Here is a 19,474-nt window from a genome sequence, read left to right on the forward strand (position 1 = left end):
CTTGTTCATCCCGTTGGTTTGCAATTCCCTTCTCTACCTTGTATTTACTTGTGCTAGTGACTAGAACTGCTTGTGTAACTAGTTTACTTATGTAATAAAGTAGTTACTCTCTTGCTTAACCAGTTGGCTTGTGTAGCCTTGTTAGTTACTTTGCTTAGTTTGTTTAGCTAAGTAATTTGAGCCCTTTTGTTTGGCTTGTGTAGCCTTGCTATTGAGAACTACTAGTTGTGCTTAGATTTTGTGCGCTTTTGCATACTAGTATGAGTAGGAGCTCCCTCTGCTTTAGTACTAGTGCATAGGTTTGTATGGCCTTGCAACTAGATTTGTTTAAGTGAGTTCTACCTAACCCGATACCTTAGTTGCTCAATTAGATTCTTTTGTATGGTGCAAGTAATAGATAAAGAGGTGTAGTCTTGGCTAGATCGATTAGTTTAATTCTGCTTTTATTTCAGTTAGCCGGTGATATTTTATGTTTTAAAAAAAATAAATTTTAGAACGAACTATTCACTCCTCTACTCCGCTATCTCGACACTTGACGGGGGCGCACTCACTGGCGGCGGGGAACCAGCTCCAATTGGGAAAAATTGAGAGAGACTAGCCAGGTTTGCGCGCCATGCGCGCCTGTAGCAAAAGGTTTGAGCTAAAGCAATAATAAAAATATGTTATCATTTGTTGTAGTCGAAGCAACATCATGTTGATGTATTTTAACAACATGTTGATGTATTGAATAAAATCTGAAAGTTACATTAGATATGCATAGTAGTTTAAAGTCCCAGAGCTCGCTAAATGTATGGATACTTTTGTCTTAGAAATTTTTTGTTTTATATTAGTAGGTACAGTTGGTGGATTGACTTACATTTATTATTGGTTTTGGTAGGGAAAAAGATAAGATTAGCAATTTGTAGTAGGTATAGTTGATAGATTGTCTGACGTTAATTACTGGCTTTGGTAGGGAAAAAAGATAAAATTAGCAATCAATGGATGATTCAATTATGTTTTGCAAGTTTACAAAGTGAAATCAAAATCCAGTAAGTAGTAGGGGCTACCACATGTAAACGTAGTATATGAAGTCTGGATATTATTTTCATATATGGAAAATAATTAAATATATTTTGTGGGTGGATCCCAACTGAATACTACATGAGTACCACCTGAATAGTACGCAGGACTCATGTGCGTCCTGCATAAATAGTACATGTAGGAATTCAATTTTTTTATGTTAGTAGGTATAGTTAATGAATTGGCTTACACTAATTATTGATTTTGGAAGAAAAAAAGATAAGATTAGAAATGAATGGATGATTTAATTATACTTTGTGAGTTTAATAATTAAATATATTTTGTGGGTGGATCCAAACTGAATACTATGTGGGTACCACCTGAATAGCAAGCAGAACCCACGTGGGTGGTGGTTAAATAGTACATGTAGGAATTCATTTTTTATGTTAGTAGCTATAGTTGATGGATTGAGTTACACTAATTATTGATTTTGGTAGAAAAAAAGATAAAATTAGAAATAAATGGATGATTCAATTATATTTTGCGAGTTTACGAAGAGAAAATAAAATCCAATAAATAGTAGGGCTATCACATTTAAACGTAACATACAAAATTATTTTATTATTTTCATATATACAAAGTAATTAAATATATTTTATGCGCGGTCCCAATTAAATAGTATGTTGGTCCCACATGGGGCTCATGTACTGTTTATGCGGGGTCCATGTGGGTCCCACCTAAACAGTACGCAGGTCCCATCTAAACAGTATGCGGATCCCATATGGACCCGCATGAAAAGTACGTGGACCCCACGTGGGGCCGCGACTCATGAGGAGGCCCCAAATCTTGGCACTTTAGTATAGTACTAGGCCAATAGCGCGCTTCGCCGCGCCGGCTCTCCATCCACTCACCTCGGCTCTCTCCGGCGGCGGAGGGCGGCGGCCGGCCGGCCGTCAGCGCAGCCCTCTTCCCTCGCCAGCCTCCAGCTCCCTCCCTCCTTCCTCCCGGCCTAGAGCTCCCTCCCTTCTCCCTCCCGACCTCGAGCTCCCTCCTCCCTCTGCAGCGTGGCGATGGCGGCGGCCATGGCGGCGCCGAGGCCCGCGCACGGCGGCAGCACGACGAAGGCCCGCGCGCGGCGGCGGTCTGGTGGAGGCCCGCCTCAACCTAGGCCTCCTCAAGGTCAGCCACTTCGAGCTTGGCGGATCTGCGGGCACGGCCGGCTCTGCACCCTCTCTCGCGGTGGAGCCGGGGCGACCGCGGCGGAGCTCCTCGCGGCGGAGCTCCTCGGCTGCGCGAGGCGGATTCGGGCCTCCCTCTCTTCCTCCTCTCTCACGCCGGCCTCCCCGCCCGTGATCTCCCCGCGCCACTGCTGGACCAAGCGCCGGCGGCCGAATCCAGGCGCGCCCAGCCGGATCCAAGCACTGCTGGTGCCAGTCACCGCGCGTGCTTGGGCGAGGCGTCCCCGAGAGCCACGTCCAGGAACCGGCGCCTCCGCCTCCTCATCCAGGAACCGGCGCCTCCGCCTCCACGTCCATGACCTACGCCGTTGCCGGCCCTCCCCACCCGCCCCTCCGTATCCACGGCTGGCTGCGGCACTCGCCCAACTGTGCCCCCTCCTTGGCGCCCGGATGCGGCCGCCGAGCTCCTCTCTCCTCCGACGACTGCGAGGTTCCCAGTGGAGGGAGAAGATGCGGCGCCCAGTCAAGCTGGGTTGAAAGGGTTCAAGCGGGTCAAGGGGGCCTCACCTGTGGCCACACGCGCGAGAGGCGGTGGAGATGGCGGGGCCGAGTCGCCGTGGGCCCGGCACGCGGTGACAGCAAAAGGACGCCCCGCGTCGGGCGTCCCCTCCGGCAGCGGCACGTGTCGACACCGGGTGAGAGGAGCACCGAGAGGGCTTCCTCTCCACGTTGTATAGAGTATAGAGTATATTAAATTAATTAACGAGGGCGCGTTTGGATCCCTTGCGCCACCTTACTTTACCTGGCAAAGCAAGAAAACTGTTGATTGGTTTCGGGGCTAGTGTTCCTCGCGGTCTACGCCGACAAGCTTTTTGCTTTGCTTTTGACAGCTTGCTCGTGCAGGCGAGGCGAGGCCAAGCTGGCCCAGCAACCAAACGCCCCGAAGCTAGGATTTTGTATATATCTATCCGTTACCATTAGTATCGAAGCAGTTTTAGCTTTGTATAAATCCAATACTTCCTCCATCCTGAATTATAAAATATTTTAATTTGTTCTAAGTTAAAGTAGTCTAACTTTAACTAAGCTTATAAAAAAGAGTAATAATATTGTGAATGTCAAATGAGATTAATTAGATCCATTATAAAATATTTTTTTATAATTTACTTATTTGATGTGTTAGATGTTAATATTCTTCTCTATATATTTGGTCAAATTTAGATTATTTTAATTTAAGATAAAATAAAATACCTTATATTTCAGAATGGAAAGAGTAGTTGTTCACATGCAAATCATTTATTGAGCAACTCAAACAAGCATGTGCCCCAAAATAATCGAACCATACGGCACTTAGACTTTTATCAAACACAATAAACTTTAGGCTTGACCGCTTGAGGCAATGAGGCGGCCAACAAAAGTTGCCCCCCTCAAATCTAGTCTCGTTTTTTCATATCTTCCGGCAAAACATCGAAGCATGTCTGGCGTTTTAATCTCTCTTCGTAAAACTCGTTCTTGCCGGACTGAATTTTATAATTTCATCGCTTTCTAGTAATGAAATGAAATTTAGTCAAAAAAAAGTGGTGAAATGAAATGAAATTCGGGTGCGGAAAATGTCTGGTTCAATGGTGACAGCAGATTGGAAGCCGAGGCCGAGCCCACCTGATATCTCTAATCGGCTTCAGGTCGAGATTAGTTTTTATTTGGTTTTTGCGTCGACTGTGATTAGTTCGTCGGGACGGAAGGGCGTCCAGGGGGAGAAAACGACGCACATGCTCCTACACATATGGGATCATCCATCGAAACGTGACCCCTCATCCTTCCACTTGGAAAGTAAAAAAGAGTAAATAAAACGTGACCCCGGGGTCGGAGGAAACAAAAGCCGCACTTGACACCTGTCACTGTGACCGACAATGGCGGGCCCAAAGGTAGTCTAGGTAGGCTCAGAACTACCCTTAATTTTGACTCAAAAACTTTTTGGAAAAAGTCCTATTTACCCCCCTAAACTTATGGCCGAGTCCGAGTTTCCTCCCTGGACTCGAAAACCGTCCGAACTGGCTCCTCCGAGTCCTAATACCGGGTTACTTACCTCCATGGCCGGGTTTGAAGACTGTTTCGTCCCATCCGGTGCCACGTCGACGCCACGCGGCCTTTATGACATGGCACGGGCCCACGTGTCAGGTGCCACCACACCAACACCCCCGCCGTCGTCCACTGCCTATCCGATTCCCCATTCCCCTTTCTTTCCCAAACCCTAGGAACCCTCGGAACCCTGTTTTGCTGGATGTAGAAAGGTTTCCCTATGCTTCTTCTTCCTCCTTGGGACACCACAAAGTTGTGAAGTGATTGATTTGTTCCTTCTTGGGTTTGGGAAAGAAAGGGGAATGGGGAATCGGATAGGCAGCGGAAGGCGGCGGGGGTGTTGGTGCGGTGGCACCTGACATGTGGGCCCGTGCCACGTCATAAAGGTTGCGTGGCGTTGACATGGCGCCAGATGGGATGAAACAGCCTTCAAACCCGGCCAGGGAGGTAAGTTACCCGGTATCAAGACTCGGAGGAGCCAGTTCTAACGGTTTTCGAGTCCAGAGAGGAAACTCGGACTCGACCATAAGTTCAGGGGGTAAATAGGACTTTTTCAAACTTTTTAGTTGTTCAAAAATAAGATCCAAACTTGGCCCAACAACTCCCTGAGCTCAAGAACTTATCACGTCTCCCTTAGTCCAACTCCCACTCTCCCCTACAGCCTCCGCCCTCTGCTTCGGCTTCCCCGTTCGGCCGGTTCCCCGACCCCGAGGGAACCGCGGCCGCCACCAGTCCGCAATCCGCGCCTCCCCCCACCAGTCCGCCACCCGCGCCTCCCGCCGCCGGCTGCCACCTGCGCATCCCGCCGGCTACCGCACTGCTCCCGGCCGCCCGCGGCCCCTGCGCCCGCCTGCTGCTTGCCTGCTGGGCACCTGGGCGAGCGCGCGCCTCCCGCCGGTCCCATGCGCAGGCACGTGGCCGTGTCAAACCCGGCGCGCCTGCGCCTCCCGCCGTCCCGCGCACCCGGGCGGCGCCACAGCCGCCCGCCGCCCCGAGCCAATCGTTCGAGCTCACTGGCAAGTACTTTTTTAGAAACATGTCGGCTTTGAATCCCTCCAATTCATTTGCTATTTTTGATGCACAAAAAGTACTTCGACTTGCGACTTTTTATCCCAAAGACTTTTCTAAGTGCTCAATTGATGGAACTTGAACTCCAACTTGATACATATATTGATGATGTGAGAGATGATGATATATTCCAATACCTAAACTCACTTAGTTAGCTGTCTATTAAGCTTGTTGAAACACAGAAACATGATCTTTATGGTAGGGTGTTCTTGATCTTAAATTGGTATTGATTCTACCAGTGGCAATCGTAACTGTGGGAAGAGTATTTTCTGGATTGATTCTAGTGAAGAATCAAACGAGAAATCGCATTTGTAATGAGTTATTGAATGATTGTTTGATCATTTTTATTGAGCGTGAAATTTTCTCTAATATAAGTGGGATGACATAATTCACACTTTTATGGCCATGAGGAAACGTAAAGCAAAAGAATTAGACTAGACGGGTATTGTAATAAGATCTGATTGGTGTTGCAATTTTTTATATTGTAAAATATTCAAATTCTGAACTAATTTGTTGAATTGAATGCGTTATGCGACCTTTTTACTTATGTTATTATAAATTTGATCATTATATATCATATTATTACTGAAGTGCTATTAGATTATATCAGATTACGCTTTGATATTTTTTACCAGGACTACCCTAGTTTCAATTCCTGGGTCCGCTACTGGTGACCGACTCCTATTCCTGTGGCGGTGCCCCCCCCCCCCCCCGGTAGGCCCTTCTCCCATTCGCCGCCACTGCCCCGCTCCTCCGACCACCCACCCGCCCGCCTCTTCGGTTCCCTCACCTTGGAGGCCCCTGTTCCTCTCTCTCTCCCCGCCCCGACAAGCGATCCATGAGTTGGAGGTACTGCTGCGTGCGACCGTGCCTCTCCCCTTCCGGCTTCTGCCCGTCCTGCTCCTTTCCTCCTCTGCCTCCTCTCTGGGCTGATGTCCTAGGCGGCGGTTCCAGGTTGTGATCTCACCGGTCAGGTCTTAGGTAGGAGTTGAAACCATTTCTCATGAAGACTACCAAACCGGATTGGATTCTTTGTTTGTTGGTTTTCTCAGCGAGGACAGATCGATTTGGCCACACCTTTTTTAGCTGATGATTGTGATACCGATATCAGGGGATCAGCTCAGTTCCATTTTTTATAATGATGAAAAAAATCAGTACATATGCAGCATTGCTCAAAGACTAGTACTGATGGGGGCTAGGTAACCGGCAACCTGATGTCTTCAATCAACTGTTGGCATATTGAGGCAGTAGTTAGTGCCTTAGTGGGGATGAAACGCCAGGATTCTGAGGAGGTGGTAGTAAGGGAAAATTTTGCCCTTTCTAGATGCAGTAAAATTGATAAATATTTCCTTTAATTATCAGATACCGCATCTTAAGCAAACTCATAGATTTAGAAGTTTATTTCTCTACTGTAGGTGTAGCTATTTTTTTTTAATTATCGTCGAATCCACTAGTTGGGCTTCGACATGGCAGCGTGTTGTGATTTGTATTATAATGTGGCAAGAATAATCTGATGGTAATTCACCTCAGGGATGCATGATAAGTTTAGCTGTTTGGTTTCTACCATTTGACAATCTGAAATCCTTCTTGTTTTTGTTCAGGGCTTCAAGAAGACGCTACTTCTGCAAGCATAAGTACCATGAAGTTTTGCCGCGAGTGGTATGTCCCCTCCTACATTGATCCTCTCTCTCTCTCTCTCTCTAATTAACTAATGATGGACGGACGTGCAGCAACAACATCCTGTACCCCGAGGACAGGGACAGGCGCACCCTCTTCTTTGCATGTCGCAACTGCGAGCACCAGGTACAACTCGTCAGCCTGTATATTTGCTCCACCAACAATCTACTTGCTACATACCCTAGGTTAAGTTACCATCTCATCAGTCCATTTCTGCAAGAATGGCCCCCTCTTCGTGGAAAGTAGTTACTACTTGAGCCACGAAGGATGCTCTTTGACCGATATCTACATAAACACATATTACATCTTGCCCGTTTTGATTGAGAATTGTATCTATGGCTACTGCTATTTTGCCAGTCTGTCTGTCCCCAATAATTAACTCTCGCTGTTCGCACAGAACTTGCATGATTGGGTGGAATGAGATGCAGTACAATGCTCATGGGCGTGGCTTGGTTGTTCCCCTTTCCCCAAATTCTAGGATGTTGGCCATACCAATGCCATGTATCCTTAAGTGCAACCTTTGGCTACCGAATTCCCTCATGCACTGCATCTATCCAGGGCAAAAGCTAAACATAACTGGAACAGCAATATGATTCTTATGCGTTTATCAAAAAACTCATCCCTGCTTCTATTTTATTTATTCTGCACCTGTCCTCATTGCAGAAAGAAAAAACGCACTGAAAATTCTAGTACTCTACGTCTTTCAATGTTGGTTTTGTTCTGCTTTAAATGAATGGGGATTTGAAGAATTTGCAATTCCTCAAACTTCCTTTCTTCTGGCTACAAGTTAAGAATAACATTACTAATCCTTGTTTGATTCAGGTGGTCTCTGACAAAAACTGCGTCTATCGGAACGAGGCGCACCACACTGCTGGGGAGAGAACACAGGTCTTGAAGGATGTAGCTTCTGACCCAACTCTTCCAGAACCAAGACCGTCCGCTGTGCTCTCTGTGGGCATGGAGAGGCTGTTTTCTTCCAGGTCTTTTTTCTTCTTGTTTTGCCTCATCTCATTTCAATGTGATGGTATCTGAATGACTTGTTAAATAAAACAGTATGCCGAAATGCATCACTTTGTTAACGTTACAGTTGGATATTGCACCCCTCATTTTTTTTTTTGCCATTTCTGTCTCGTGCTGAGGCCTTCATCTATATCCCTGACATCAACATGTCTTAAGCAACAAGTCAGCAGTCAGATCCCAAAAAAACGTGGCCTTAAGATATAATTGTTATGTGCCCGAATAAGGGCCCCCTTTTGTGCACTAATGCTACTAAATGCCATTAGAGCGTACCGTTCATGTTTCATTCTCTAGTCCTCAGAACTAATGCATCTTAAGTTGAGCGATGTTTGTATTTAACTGATCCCGCTTGAATACAACAACAACAACATAGCTTTTTGTCCCAAACGAATTGGGGTAGGCTAGAGATGAAACCCAAAAGACACAAAGGTCACGATTTAGACACGTTGATAGCTAGTCTCCAAGCGCTTCTATCCAAAGCTACTTCTTCAGAGATATTCCAATCCTTAAGGTCTCTCTTAATCGACTCGTCCCAAGTCAGTTTAGATCTACCTCTACCCCTCTTTACCTTATCGACACGTTTTAGAACCCCACTACGCACCGGCGCCTCAGGAGGCCTCCGTTGGATATGTCAAAACCATCTCAACCGATGTTGGATAAGTTTCTTCTCAATTAGTGCCACCCCTACCTTTTCCTGAGTAACTTCGTTTCGGAATCTATCCCTTCTTGTGTGCCCGCAAAACCACCACAACATTCGCATCTTTGCTACACTCAGTTGCTGGACATGTCGCCTTTTTGTAGGCCAACATTCAGTACCGTATAACATCACCTGGCGAATCGCTGTTCTATAGAACTTATCTTTTAGCTTTTGTGGCACCCTCCTGTCACAGAGGACGCCAGAAGCTTGATGCCATTTCAACCAGCCAGCTGAGATTCTATGCCTAACATCTTCATCAATGTCGCCATCCTTTTGTAGTATCGATCATAAATACCGAAAAGTATCTTTCTGGGCCACCACTTGCCCATCGAGACTAACATTTCCACCCTCATGCCTAGTCGCGCTGAAATCGCACATCATGTACTCGGTCTTGGTCCTACTAAGCCTGAACCCTTTTGACTCTAACGTACGTCTCCACAGCTCTAATTTCCTATTAACCCCTGCCCTACTCTCTTCAACTAGCACCACATCATCAGCAAAGAGCATACACCAAGAGATATCACCTTGTATGTCCCTTGTGACCTCATCCATCACCAAAGCAAATAAATAAGGGCTCAATGCTGACCCCTGATGTAGGGCTATGTTAATAGGAAAGTCAGTGGTGTCGCCATCACATGTCTGGACAAACGTCATCACATCCTTGTACATATCCTTGATGAGGGTAATGTATTTAGTTGGGACTTTGTGCTTCTCCAAGGCCCACCATGACATTTCTCGGTACTTTGTTATACGCCTTCTCGAGGTCAATAAAGACCATGTGCAAATCCTTCTTCTGCTCCCTATAACTCTCAATCAATTGTCGTATTAAGAAAATCACCTCCATGGTCGACCTACCAGGCATGAACCCAAATTGATTTTGGGTCACACTTGTAACTCTTCTTAGGCGGTACTCGATAACCCTCTCCCATAGCTTGAATGTTTTGAGAAAATATTAAACCTGTTGCTGTTTTTTAATCTTTTTCAGGCTACGGCAAGAGGGAAGGAGGGGATGACCCTGTTCTTTGTGTGCTGCAGCCCTGATTGCGGTCACCGGTGGAGGGAATGATGCGCAGAATACATATCCGTGCCCTTAATGTAGCATGCTCTGGAACTTCTTCTAATCACTATCCCCATTAGAGTTTGAAACTGAACTTGTAGAACTTGGTCTGTGATTTTCTTGGAACATACTTACAAGTCTTCACTTATCCTAGGGTTAATGAGAGAATGCACATCCTGTTGGAGTAATGGGCTTGGCCCATTTATTCTAAAGCAATAAAAGAATTTAAAGCCCACTATTAATGCTAGGGAATCAATGTTTAATTCCGTACCAGGAATTGAGGAGGATCTCAACCGACTTAAAAGGTGGACTTCTTGTACACCACTTGTGAAGCCGGTAAGAGGAGGACGGTGAACCACACGCGCGCGCGCGCTCGCTCGCCTCGCGGCCACGGCCACGGCCACGGCCACGGCCACGGCCACGGCCACGGCCCGGCCCGGCCGGACGGGCGGCGCGGCGCGGCGCGGCGCGGCGCGGCGCGGCGCGGTGTGATGTGATGGCTATTTTGCCGTTGACAGCAATTAATCGTGCGATTAAACGTGCAATTAAATCTGTAATTAATGGCCATAACCGCATCACCTAAATGACTCTGATGGTGTCCAGGTTCAACGAACCTGAGCACCTGAGTCACTATATAAGGAGTGCCATGCCCCTCATCCATCCTGCACCAGAGCACTGAGGCAACTCGGCTCCTCTCTTCTCCCTCTCCAGTTGCAACAACTGAGTTCCCCAACGCACTCGGCTCCTCTCTTCTCCCTCTCCAGTTGCAACAACTGAGTTCCCCAACGCTAATCTCTGCGCGCACAGAATTAGCGTGAGCAGGCCTCCGAAACCTTGCTCGCCTTGAGATCCTGCACGGGATAGGCGGGCAATCAGGTTTTTGGGTAACGCTTTAGCGTGACTGCTCAAAAATACTAAGGCTTTGCCCGATTGTACGACTACTTCCTGGTGGACGAGCCGAACAACTACGTCGACTACATTCTGGTGGCCGAACGACTACGTCGACTACATCTTGGTGACCGTTCGTGGGACTGCACTGCGAACATCTTCCTGCACCGATTTAGTTCGACTACTTCGACTGAGGCCAACCGAGTAGATGTCTACTCCAGTTGGTAACAGCGCAGCCAATGCCTCCGGCAACGGCCCCGCTTTAGGGTACTCTCTAAAACTTTGGTTATTTATATTGTTTATGCTTATATGTGTGATAAGTATAAACATGTTCTCATGTTTTCTTTTACTCCTTAAAGTCATAGAAATATTGCTAGTTTATACATCTAGTTTTGGAATTAAAATATACCGAAAATTGCCTAGATTTCTAACACATCCAGTATTACTTCTATGTGATATGTAGCTGCACGGCATGGTTGCATTGTACTTTGAGATCATGCACTGCATAGTTGTGATGCGATCCTGGGTCTTAAGAACAAACAAATTGATCCTTCTTACTTCTTAGAAAAGAAATCAAATATTTTTTTCATTAATACTACAAGTTGTAGTGAGTGTTGAGATGAATTCACCACTACGTTATCATCCAGATATCCCATGGGACTTGCCAGGACAGGCTTCTTCTAGGAGCAATGTAGCCAGCCGCACTAACACCATACCAAGCTTCGCAATAGTAGATGAAACAAAAGGCTTGCTGTAATTGTGTTTGACATATATATAGGAATTGGTTACATGACTTGTCATGTTACTGTTAATTATTTTGGTGGGCCTCACTGGTCCGTGCGCTGGAAAACTCAGAGCTCAAATCTCTCTGCCCATTGGTTTCATATAGAAGAACTGTGAAAACAAGAAAACATAAACACTAACTTTCTGCTACGGCATTAAGCGTTTTGGTGGATTTAAGACAATGGACAGTCATGCAGCTTAACAATGGATTTTCTTGGTAACTGAAACACGAACTCGAATTCTTCCATGTCACAGTACATGCAAAATGGTAACAGACTGAAATCGAATAACTGAACATCTGTACACTGTTTGCAAGTTAAAAGTTATTCAGTCCATCTCTCAGCTTTACAAAAACTCACCAATTCATCAGTTTGCTTGTATGTATGCATATTGTTGAACAACAACAAGATTATAGGAGCGGCAAGCTAAGTTTTTTAAGCAGATCTTGGGGTTCAAACCAAAATAGGCATCAACAAACAAATTGCTTGTTTGTCAAATTCTATAGAACAAGGGGGAAAAACATGATTTTTTGTCTTATTCAAATACCTATTATCAAGATCTGAATTGTGTAGAACCTGTTCACATTGACCGAAAATTTCTGTTATCAAAGAGCATGAACAAACAAAATTGTATATCATACCTTGGATTAAAACATGGATCGTCTGAGGAGTATCCATTAATTTCTTTTGGTGGTAATACTATCGTGCCTTTACACGTTTCTTTTCTTTTTTCTTCATCAGTCATATTGGCGTATCTTTTTCCACTCTTTTTAAGCATGTGCTCCCGGGATCATTAGTTGTGGCACCTTCCCACAATCATGCATGCATCAACAAGAGGACGAGGACGAACTGCACAACATTCATGAAAGTTACTATAAATAGGCCAGTTCCATGATTTTGAAAAAAGGAAGGTGATATATAATAAACAAACAGTACATGAAGGGGGCAGAAGGAATTCTCGCTATGCTATGTAACCACCACCTAAGAAACACCTGTACCCATGCTTTGCTTCTTTTTCCCAAATGAAATCATTAAGATAATCAGTGCATATGTCTAGAATATTCTACCTGTATTTGTTCTTATATGCTTGATTGCATATAACGTTTTAAGTGTTAAGATGTAGGAATAACCTCAAAGTAGCACAGTGTAATTCAACTTAGTTTGTTTTGCACAGAAGTTTAATTAGATAAATTATCATTCGCAGGCACTGGAGTCATCATACTTATGAAGGTGCTTCTCTTGAAGATGAATGGAATGCAAAGTTTGCAGAATATGAAAAGAAATACCATCAGGAGGCAGCTGAGTTAAAGAGCATAATGTCAGGGGAACTGCCTTCAGGTTGGGACAACGCTCTTCCAGTAAGTTTTCTTCTGATGCTCAACTGTCATATCTAATCAATATTTCACTAAACATGAATGGTAGATACATTTACATTTAATTGTTTGTCTCATTGCAGACCTATACTCCTGAAAGCTCTCCTGATGCTACTAGGAACTTATCTCAGCAGTGCTTGAATTCACTTGCGAAAGTAATGCCTGGATTTCTTGGAGGTAGTGCTGATCTTGCAACATCGAATATGACATTGCTTAAGATGTTTGGTGACTTCCAGAGGGATACTTCTGAAGAGAGAAACATTCGTTTCGGTGTGAGAGAGCACGGGATGGGTGCCATTTGTAATGGCATTGCAGTTCATAGCCCTGGCCTGATACCATATTGTGCTACATTCTTTGTGTTCACTGACTTGACTACACGAGAGCTGCCATCCGCCTTTCTGGTTTAAGTGAATCTGGAGTGATCTTCGTGATGACTCATGACTCCTTTGGCCTTGGAGAAGATGGGCCAACCCATCAGCCTGTTGAGCAGTTATTCAGCTTCCGAGCAATGCCTAACATTTTAATGCTTCGGCCTGCTGATGGAAATGAGACATCTGGGGCTTACAAGATTGCGGTTCTTAATAGGAAAAGGCCCTCTATCATTGCCCTCTCATGACAGAAGCTTCCACAGCTGAAAGGAACATCGGTTGATGCTGTTTCTAAAGGAGGATATATTATTTCCTATAACTCATCAGGCAACAAACCAGATCTTCATCTCATTGGCACAGGTTCCGAGCTTGAGATTGCAGAAAAAGCAGCAGATGAGCTGAGGAAACAGGGGAGGACCGTACGAGTTGTTTCACTTGTTTGCTGGGAATTGTTTGAAGAGCAGACGGAGAAGTACAAGGAAAGTGTTCTCCCAAGTGAGGTTACTTCTAGGATTAGCATTGAGGCTGGGGTCACATTTGGATGAAGTTTGGATTTTCTCCATTGCCTGTATATATCTGTTGATATTAGTGTCGAAGCAGTTTTAGCTTTGTATAATCTCGGTACCCCTTCTATATTGAAAATATAAAATATTTTAGTTTGTTCTAAATCAAAACAGTCTAACTTTAACTAATTTTATAGAAAAGAGCAATAATATTGTAAATGTTAAATAGGAATAATTACATACAATTATAAATATATTTTCATTTATAAAATATATTTCTATAATTTACCGTTCGTTGGACGGACGGACGTCAAAGGAGTAAACGACTAAACACGCGCATGCTCCTCGCATAGGATCCTTCGAAACTTGACCCCTCATCCTTCCACTCTATTCGGAAACTGGAAAGGAAAAAAAATAAATAATACTGGGTTGGAAGAAACAAAAGCTGCAACTGACACCTGTCACCGTGGCGGTGCCCCGGCAGGTTCTTCTCCCATTCTCGCACCACCGCTCTGCTCCTCCGACCACCAGGGACGGGCCCTATTGAATTCAATCCATTATTTTTAATCAAAAGTTATATATATAGTATATTCTATGTATATAATTTAAAAAAAAACAACAAACAGGAGTCTCAATCTCTCTTTTGGTCTAGAAAACCTCAGCAGCCCAACTCTCTCACCCACCATTGGGGTTTTTTTATTTTCGTTTTTTACAAAAATATATTTTTGATTTAGAAATTTTACAGAAATATACCCAGACCGCCCGGCAGCGGGGCGCCCGGGACCTGGCCCACCATTGGCCCATGTACCCACCCACGGCCCAAATACTCTCATCAGACCGGTCCCTGGCCGAGTACCCCTCCCAGCAGCCTCCCGACGCCTCCTGCCCTCCTGCCGATTCCCCCCGCCCGACGCCCAACCTGCCGCCCCCGTCTGCCCCGCCGCCGGCTGCCCGCGCTCGTCGCCACTGGGGCTCGCCACCCCCCTCCCCCCTCCCCCCACCGCACGCAGGCCGGCGCAGAGCTCGCAGCTCGCGCAGGGCCGCAGGTAGGCTCCGGCCGCCAGCCACCAGCCGCGCGCAGCGCGCCCACGCCGCACAGCGCGCAAGCCGCAGGGGCGCCGCCGCGCTGCGCAGGCTGCAGGCTGCAGGCGCAGGCCGCCCAGGGGGCAGGCGCACGCGCACCGAGCAAGAGCCAAGAAGCCAGCCGCCAGTCTGCTAGTGAACCAAGGTGAGTAGGAGATTGAAAAATTTATTCATATTTCGTGAAACTATGTCATTGCAATTTGTGATTACTTATGGATTTGTGAAAAAAAATAGCAGCAATGTAGATATGTAGTTACGAATTTTTTTCTGAAACTTGAATACTTGTACATGTATTATCGTGCACTAGCGAGAAGTACCTAAAAAAACTTGAGCGAGATATCTTCCTTTAAGTGGATGAAGATGATATAATTAATATTTTCATTAACTTTAGGAAGCGTAGGTTTGATAAGAAGAAATAATGTAATCTCTTTGAACTATTGTAGGTGTGTAAGCTTATTTTATGCATTTCTAAGACTTAACGCGCTTATAATATCTATATTGTAATATATGCAAGTATTGAACTTAATTGCTTGCGGAATTTTTTTTTGTTGTGTACCGATTTTTTATATTGTACCGAATACCGAATTGTATGTTGAAATTTTGACATGGCATACCCTAAATTCCAATCCTACGTCCGCGCATGCCCAGGAGGACAGGGACAGGCGCACCCTCTTCTTTGCATGTCGCAACTGCGAGCACCAGGTACAACCCGTCAGCCTGTATATTTGCTCCACCAACAATCTGCTTGCTAGATACCCTAGGTTAAGTTACCATCTCATCAGTCCATTTTTGCAAGAATGGCCCCCTCTTCATGGAAAGTAGTTACTACTTGAGCCACGAAGGATGCTTTTTGACCGATATCTACATAAACACATATTACATCTTGATAGAGGCGGAGTGCCTGATCTTTCGGTGAGTGGAGAGAAATTCGACTTGGCGGAAGATGACCCTCACGATCCGACTACGACGAGCGAGCCTGAAGCGCCAATGCAATCGCTGAACCAACTCCCTGTGGTTACCGACCTTGTTGATGCAAGATCAGCCTGATCACGAAGATCGTTTCCTGTCCGCAATCGAAGAACGAACAAGAAAAAGATGCGAGCAATCTGATTATCACTCGAAAGTGGAGTTCTGAATACACGAGGACAACGCTGATTTGCGCGTGTTCAAGAGTAGCTAAAGCTAGATATAAAACAAAACTCAAGTCTAAAATGAAAGGAAACCTCTCTCTAAATAGAGGAAGAGGGGGCGCAGCCCCTAGGGAAGGTGCGGCCAGGAGATGGGGGCGCCGCCCCTGGCGTCCAGGGAAAGGGGGAGGGTGCAGCCCTAGGCGCCCACACAAGGGCCTCTGTTGGGCCAGCTTCTATTCTTTTGGGCCTTCATTATTCAGTAGCATGACGAAGTTCAGTTCTCTTGCACGGGCCCGAGTGATTGGCCCAGAAGGTGGCGCCTGGGGTGGAGGTGCATCTGGAGGCGCTGGAGAAGGTGCTGCTGGTGTAGACGTACTCGTGGTGTCCTCATCACATCTTGCCTGTTTTGATTGAGAATTGTATCTATGGCTACTGCTATTTTGCCAGTCTGTCTGTCCCCAATAATTAACTCTCGCTCTTCGCACAGAACTTGCATGATTGGGTGGAATGAGCTTGCAGTACAATGCTCATGGGGGGTGGCTTGGTTGTTCCCCTTTCCCCAAATTCTAGGATTTTGGCCATACCAATGCCATGTATCCTTAAGTGCAACCTTTGGCTACCGAATTCCCTCATGCACTGCATCTATCCAGGGCAAAAGCTAAACATAACTGGAATGGCAATATGATTCTTATGCGTTTATCAAAAAAACTCATCCCTGCTTTTGTTTTATTTATTCTGCACCTGTCCTCATTGCAGAAAGAAAAAATGCACTGAAAATTCTAGTACTCTACATCTTTCAATGTTGGTTGTTCTGCTTTAGTGAATGGGGAATTGAAGAATTTGCAATTCCTCAAACCTTCTTTCTTCCAGCTACAAGTTAAGAATAACATTACTAATCCTGGTTTGATTCAGGATGTCTCTGACAATAACTGCGTCTATCGGAACGAGGTGCACGACACTGCTGGGGAGCGAACACAGGTCTTGCAGGATGTAGCTGCTGACCCAACTCTTCCCAGAACCAAGACTGTCTGCTGCGCTCTCTGTGGGCACGGAGAGGCTGTTTTCTTCCAGGTCTTTTTTTCTTCTTGTTTTGCCTCGGCTCATTTCCATGTGATGCTATAAGAATGACTTGTTAAATAAAACAGTATACCAAAATGCATTACTTTGTTAAGGTTACAGTTGGATATTGCGCCCCTCATTTTTTTGCTGTTTCTGTCTCGTGCTGAGGCCTTCATCTATATCCCTGACATCAACATGTCTTATGCAACAAGTCAGCAGTCAGATACCAAAAAAACGTGGCCTTAAGATATAATTGTTATGTGCCCGAATAAGGGTCCCCCTTTTGTGCAGTAATGCTATTGAATGCCACTAGAGCATACCGTTCATGTTTCATTCTCTATTCTTATTCTTCAGAACTAATACATCTAAAGTTGAGCGATGTTTGTATTTAAGTGATCCTGCTTGAATGTTTTGAGAAAATATTAAATCTGTTGCTGTTTTTAATCTTTTTCAGGCTACGGCAAGAGGGGAGGAGGGGATGACCCTGTTCTTTGTGTGCTGCAGCCCTGATTGCGGTCACCGGTGGAGGGAATGATGCACGGAATGATGCGCAGAATACATATCTGTGCCCTTAATGTAGCATGCTTTGGAACTTCTTCTAATCGCTATCCCCGTTAGAGTTTGAAACCAATGGTACAAAATAGCCTGCTATTAGCTTTTTAGGGGATCTACCGCAACGCTATACAACATTTGTCCGCTATGTCTGCTAAAGGATTTTTTCAGAATTTAGTGGTAATAAATGGCCGCTATGTCCGCTAAAGATGTAGTTATCAAAAGAAATAAAGAATCAATATAACTAAAGTGGACCATAGATAAAGCAGCACGGGCACAGTTGGGCAGTCAGGAGAGATGTATTGAGTCTATTTTAGAGTGTTAGACCAATGATGCTTCTAATTTTGTATGTAATTATTGATTATTTTATCATTCCGCTAAATAATTTAGCTTTGCTATAGCTCTTTTAGTTTTTTTGGAAGGGCTTCCGCTAAATATCTTAGCCCGCTATTTCTTACATTATTGAAACTGAACTTGTAGAACTTGGTATGTGATTTTCTTAGAACATACTTACAAGTCTTCACTTATCCTAGGGTTAATGAGAGAATGCTTATCCATTATTACTTCTACGTGATATGTAGCTGCACGGCATGGTTGCATTGTATTTTGAGATCATGCACTGCATAATTGTAATGCGATCCTGGGTCTTAAGAACAAACAAATTGATCCTTCTTAGAGAAGAAATCAAATATTTTTTCATCAATACTACAAATTGTAGTGAGTGTTGAGATGAATTCACCAGTACGTTACCATCCAGATATCCCATGGGACTTGCCAGGACAGGCTTCTTCTAGGAGCAATGTAGCCAGCCGCACTAACACCAAGCATTATACATCCAACCAACCAGACAGCCCACCTTCGTAACCTACACCCGCGCTCCTGAGCCCACCCGTGCGCCCTCATGATTGCCCAACCCGCCCAAGGCCCGGCTAAAGCCCACACACGCCCGCACCAGCAAACCCACCCCAGCCCCCATAATCCTGATCGGTTCCCCCAAACCCGATACATTTTCCCCTTCGTTTCGCCGGCGGCGGCAGGATCTGCAGGCGTGGGGGCGGCCGGCGGCAACAGCAGGCGCCCGAGATCCCCCCACCCCCCAGCCCACAGCACACACTGTACTCTTCGCGCGCGCGGCGCTGGCGAGGAAACACGGTCACTGCGAGCGGGATGAGACAGCGGCAGCCGTGCGGCAGCGGCGGAACGGCGGCGAGGGTGCGGCAACAACGGAACGCTGCATGCGCGAGCCCTGCTTCCTAGCGCCCTTCGTCCTACCCTGGCGCACGGATCACGCGCAGCTCCCTCCTTCACCTGCAGGGACGACGACGACGCCCGCTGTTCTCCATCGAGTGTTCGAGTCCTTCTTCACCGCTGCCAGGAGGTAAGTGCGTGCTACTTTTCTCATACGAACCTAGTAGTTAGTCCAGTATTTCTGTTAGTATTTTTTAGGCTCAGTATTTTAATAATTCCAGCACATGGTAATTGTATTTTCTATGTCTATATGGTACAAGAAGAGGTCTTTTGTTCAATTCAAGTTGCGCATGTACTCTCTCTTTTCTCTCAATTATTTTACTGAACATTGATGCTTTGAGTTAGTCTAGTAGTTGTGTCAGCAACTCAGCATATAGTATTAATAATTTTTTGTTAGGTCAATATTACCATGGTTTTTTTCTTAGACTCAATAATATTCCCAACACCATATTTTTTTTTGATTACTGAATGGTTATGATGAGCTGAGTAGTTAGTACAATAGTTCATCTTTAGTCCAGTAGCTTGTTAGCTACTCATGTACAATTGCTCTTTTTTTTGTTAGGCTCGTTAGTTCAGTAGTAGGTGGTATTTCAGTATTTTTGATGTTTTAAGTTGTTGGTATCATAAATTGTTCAGTAATTTTAGTTGGTATCATAAATTGATCCCACCAAGCTAGTCATTAAGCAATCAACGACACTCATAAATTCATAAAAACAGTG

At 45.3% G+C, this 19,474-nt stretch overlaps 1 protein-coding gene and 2 pseudogenes across 1 annotated transcript; all 3 read left to right on the top strand.

The window, feature by feature from the left end:
- Positions 1 to 6,741: 6,741 nt before the first annotated feature.
- LOC120640461 lies at positions 6,742 to 9,932 on the top strand (annotated as a pseudogene).
- Positions 9,933 to 11,631: 1,699 nt separating this feature from the next.
- Positions 11,632 to 13,744, top strand: LOC120639986 (annotated as a pseudogene).
- Positions 13,745 to 14,918: 1,174 nt separating this feature from the next.
- LOC120640460 (DNA-directed RNA polymerases II, IV and V subunit 9B-like) lies at positions 14,919 to 17,907 on the top strand. The gene is made up of 3 exons (XM_039916300.1): positions 14,919 to 15,468; positions 16,809 to 16,967; positions 17,410 to 17,907. Exons 1-3 carry the CDS (start codon positions 15,274 to 15,276, stop codon positions 17,488 to 17,490), a joined length of 435 nt encoding a protein of 144 aa, XP_039772234.1. The 5' UTR covers positions 14,919 to 15,273; the 3' UTR covers positions 17,491 to 17,907.
- The last annotated feature ends 1,567 nt before the right edge of the window (positions 17,908 to 19,474 follow it).

Source organism: Panicum virgatum, chromosome 7K (genome assembly GCF_016808335.1).
Source record: "Panicum virgatum strain AP13 chromosome 7K, P.virgatum_v5, whole genome shotgun sequence".
NCBI lineage: Eukaryota > Viridiplantae > Streptophyta > Magnoliopsida > Poales > Poaceae > Panicum > Panicum virgatum.

Excerpts from the sequence above, each read along its gene's own strand:
- LOC120640460 (XM_039916300.1), top strand. The coding sequence starts at position 15,274 with ATGCAAGTATTGAACTTAATTGCTTGCGGAATTTTTTTTTGTTGTGTA. Across the intron at positions 15,469-16,808 it reads GTCGCAACTGCGAGCACCAG|GATGTCTCTGACAATAACTG; the intron begins GTACAACCCGTC and ends GGTTTGATTCAG. Across the intron at positions 16,968-17,409 it reads GAGAGGCTGTTTTCTTCCAG|GCTACGGCAAGAGGGGAGGA; the intron begins GTCTTTTTTTCT and ends AATCTTTTTCAG.